The sequence below is a fragment of the Olea europaea genome, unplaced genomic scaffold (genome assembly GCF_002742605.1).
Source record: "Olea europaea var. sylvestris unplaced genomic scaffold, O_europaea_v1 scaffold358, whole genome shotgun sequence".
NCBI classification, from domain to species: domain Eukaryota; kingdom Viridiplantae; phylum Streptophyta; class Magnoliopsida; order Lamiales; family Oleaceae; genus Olea; species Olea europaea.
In genome coordinates this window covers 5,027-8,853 of record NW_019254992.1, presented here as the reverse complement: position 1 = coordinate 8,853, position 3,827 = coordinate 5,027, and the positions used below count along the sequence as shown (strand labels likewise).

General features: G+C 29.5%; 1 protein-coding gene across 1 annotated transcript; it reads right to left on the bottom strand.

Annotated features, from left to right (window-relative positions):
* Nucleotides 1-14: 14 nt before the first annotated feature.
* On the bottom strand, nucleotides 15-1,358 carry LOC111386507. Its single transcript, XM_023010974.1, has 3 exons — nucleotides 860-1,358; nucleotides 634-701; nucleotides 15-198 (listed from the first exon to the last, which is right to left on the bottom strand). Exons 1-3 carry the CDS (start codon nucleotides 1,150-1,152, stop codon nucleotides 119-121), a joined length of 441 nt encoding a protein of 146 aa, XP_022866742.1. The 5' UTR covers nucleotides 1,153-1,358; the 3' UTR covers nucleotides 15-118.
* Between the last annotated feature and the right edge of the window lie 2,469 nt (nucleotides 1,359-3,827).

The following is a 3,827-nucleotide window of genomic DNA, read 5'->3' as shown; positions in this document are numbered from 1 at the left end:
TGTGTCATCCTACCAAGAATTGCTTTAGTTCAATGCTTCTGTTAATACAATAAGTACTTGCTAGTGAGTACTTTAAATGTGTCTATGCCACTTTCTTTTGTCATTCACCAAAAGTAGCTTACCAAGCCACGTGATTTTGTCCATCCCTGCAGCCGCAGTGAACTTGTAACTGCCTCATTTGTGCAACCAGAAGAAGCACTGATGAAGTTGGAAAAGAATGGATGACTCATAGTTGGCCTCTTTTACTCTTGTTAAAGTTTATATATGCAAAATAACTGAAACTCTAGTTCTAATCCTATTCATTTTCAATTCAGTAGGGAAGTATCCATCTTTAGTTCGCTAAGTTATAGAACAAACGTATAACATATTCTTGACCACTACTCTGTATATATGATAAAAACGTCGTGGCAACTAGAAACACAAACTTTCACCTACCGGAAAAAAAAGGTTTGATTTAATGAATAATATTAACATAACTTGTATAACTTGAATAACCTTCATAGAAAATTTTATCTTTTCGAATCCATCATTTACCCTATTAGCTCAACTATATTTTCCTGATGAAAAAGGTGTATGATTTGGATCTTCAAACAGACTCAGAAAAAACACAAAAATGGTGAAGATAAAACTTACAGTGTACAACGACATCACTGGGATAGGCTCTGACAAATTGTTTGGCGGCGTATCTCCAATTTTGAGCACTGCAAAAATGTAAAGTAAAAACAATAATTAGTAACTAATAAATACATAAATATTTTGTTAAATACTCCAAAAATCCGATTTTTCTTCATTCACAATCCAGATTCAGGGCATCAAATTATAGATCATATTATTATTAGTATCAGTAATATAAATTAACCTTCCAATAATTCCGTTAACCATAACAATAAGGTGATTCGGCTCGCAAGTCTTCTGACTGCTACCAGCTTCCACGTCAAAACTTCCGTCAACGTCGGGTTTCTCCTCCACCGCCGGGAACTCGTCATTCAGCTTCATACAACCCAACTTGGGAATAAAATTAAACTTGCTCTTCTTCTTCTTCTTCTTCAAATTCTTCACATTATCATTTCCTAGCTCGTTTTCATTCAAATCAGTTTCTGGTTTTTTCTCGTCCTCTTCTCTGACAGTTACTGTACTAGTCTCCATTTCCATTATAACACTGTAATCTGTATACGAATCAATTCCTTTTCTATATGTAGTTGTGCTTTATGTATCTAAAATCACGGAGGAATCAAGTCAAGGTTTTGAATTTGGTGGAAGAACAGAAAAGATTTTTTTAAGGAGATAGGACAGACAATCGTGACTTCAAAAGCGATTTCATTACGACCTTTCAATGGTTATACTATGCGCTTGCTTGTGTCACTTTTTCATTTTTGAACAGAGTTTTAATCAAGAATGTATCATTAAGTCCCGTTTGAGCCCCATTATTCCTCATTACATTAAATTAAATTTTTCTCTCTCCTATTTTTAACTACACAATTTTCAATAAAATAATATTACAAGTAAATCAAAATCTTTTCTTTTCTTTTCAACCACTCATTTTTCAAAAAAATACTATTCAAAACATTATAATTTCCAAGAAATGGGGCTCAAACGGGGGCTAAAAAATAAGAAAAAATTTTAAATTTACGTATAATATTATTTTATTAAAAAATATGTGATTGAAATGATATTATTATTGTTTAAAATATATATATATTTTAAAGAATATGATTCAAACATGATCATATAATTAGATTTAATCAAATGTTTTCTAGAAATATAAATTGACTCACTCAATTAAGAGTTAATTACAAAAGTAATTTCTAATAATGGGCTTGACTATAGTTTGATGATGTGTGAGGAACCATTCCATTTAAAGATTAGATCGATCCAATTGGAACCATTCATATGCTGACCAATCATAATAAATTGGCCTATATCGAGCATGATTTTGACCAATTTGCTTGACTCGATTTTGTCACATAATCTCCCATCCGTAGTACTATAATCCCATTTATAATACAAATTTTTAAATTAGTGAAAGTTTCACAAACTTATATCGCATATTTCGACTACTATCATCCCAATTTTAAACATATCGTGTTATATTTTCACTGCTTCCGTCACACTTGTAATAAATCGTATTACACTATTGTTGCAACTTGGAACATACTATGTTACATCTCGTCACCATATCTTTCCCAATTCAGCACCATCACCTCTACAAACACAAAATTGTATCACCATGGCCCTACTACCAGATCTGCACCACTACCAAGCCTCCATCGTCATTCAGCAACCTCAATCTTTAAATCAACCGCAATATGATGTTGAAACATCAATTTCAACCTTGGTTCCTACTATTCCTAGTCCAAGGGTTTGGATCTGATCTCGTGACGTTAAATGGATGGAGACTAAGCAAGAAAGAGGGCTATGGTGAATGTTTGTTGTGCTTGAGAGTGTGGCGAGAGTGAAGTGATGAGTGGAGGCTAGGGTTTGGATTTGTGAATCGCGGAGGTATGTAATATGCTGAATTTTCTTACTATTTTCATATGAGTCTAATACCCTGTTTCGTGGTCATTGTTTTCATTTTAAAGAGTTTTGAATAGTATTTTTGAGAGAATGTGTTGTTAAAAAATAAGGAAAAAGTTTGGGTTTATATGTATAATATTTTATTGTGTAAATGTATGATTTTAAAAAAATCCTGTAGAAAAAAAAAGAGTTTAAAACAATGGAAATCAAACAGAGGCTAAATTTAATATTGGTCATTTAGCAAATGAAATAATTAATGTCTAGCTTTGTTGTCATACTAAAATCCAAAAGTTAAAGTAATAAACTGGATCCACTTATTTGCATAAATAATTTATTTACTTATGTTTATTTTTTAGAATTTATTGTAAGTTATTTGGGTTGAATATTTAAATATTTTAGAAGTTGACAAAATATATCAATGCTATACTTATTTTGTAGCTCGTGATAAATAGCATAAATTGGGATAAAAAATAAATATTTTCCAACTAATTGTATTCGAGTTGTTTTGATGGAAAAAAAGTATTCTAAATACTGTATTTTATTAATAAAAAAATACAATTAGTAATAAAATAATAAAACAAAACTTTCAATTCAATTCAGTGCGGTTACATTCGAATTTGAAAGAATATTATAATCTAATGTATTAAACATAATTAATTCATTAACTTTTTTATAATAATTATTTTAATTAATCTCATAAATTTTTCCATTTACCTCAAATGCATTTGGTATTTAAATGTTAAAGTTCAAATGTCGTTTTAGTTGCCTTGGTGTTACGTGTAGTGTGTCAGATTATATATATGTAAGTGGTTTGATTAAAGTTTTTTGTTTTTTTTATTTGATTTATTTATTTATTTTTTCCTTCAAAAAACACAAGTCCACTTCTTATAAATTTACATATTCTATTAGAAATAATTTATTTTACTATTATTCTAAAAGTCATATTTTAAGAATTTATTTTCAGGTCAATTGAGGTAAAGAATACATAGTGCAAAATTGGTAAATTATTATTCTCTTGATATTTATATATAAATCTTGATATTTAGAGTCGATTTTTATGTTAAATCCTTCGGAATAGACCATCAAGTCACATATGTAAATCTTACGGAATATAAGAATTCTAAAGAAATTCTTTGAGATATTGGATATTTTGACCAATTTGCTCTAAATCTAAGAAATGTCAGTATGTTACGTCATTTTATATTTATACCATGTTAATAAGTATATGCACGTATTTTTATTAAGAACTTTTAAAATACTTATTCTGACAATAACTTTAAAATTAGAACGGGTCGTGTGGATGCATAAAAGAT

Coding starts and splice junctions, on each gene's coding strand:
- LOC111386507 (XM_023010974.1), bottom strand. CDS start 1,152: ATGGAAATGGAGACTAGTACAGTAACTGTCAGAGAAGAGGACGAGAAA. Junction 702..859: donor GTTAACGGAATTATTGGAAG/GTTAATTTATAT, acceptor ACATTTTTGCAG/TGCTCAAAATTGGAGATACG. Junction 199..633: donor CAGTGATGTCGTTGTACACT/GTAAGTTTTATC, acceptor CAACTTCATCAG/TGCTTCTTCTGGTTGCACAA.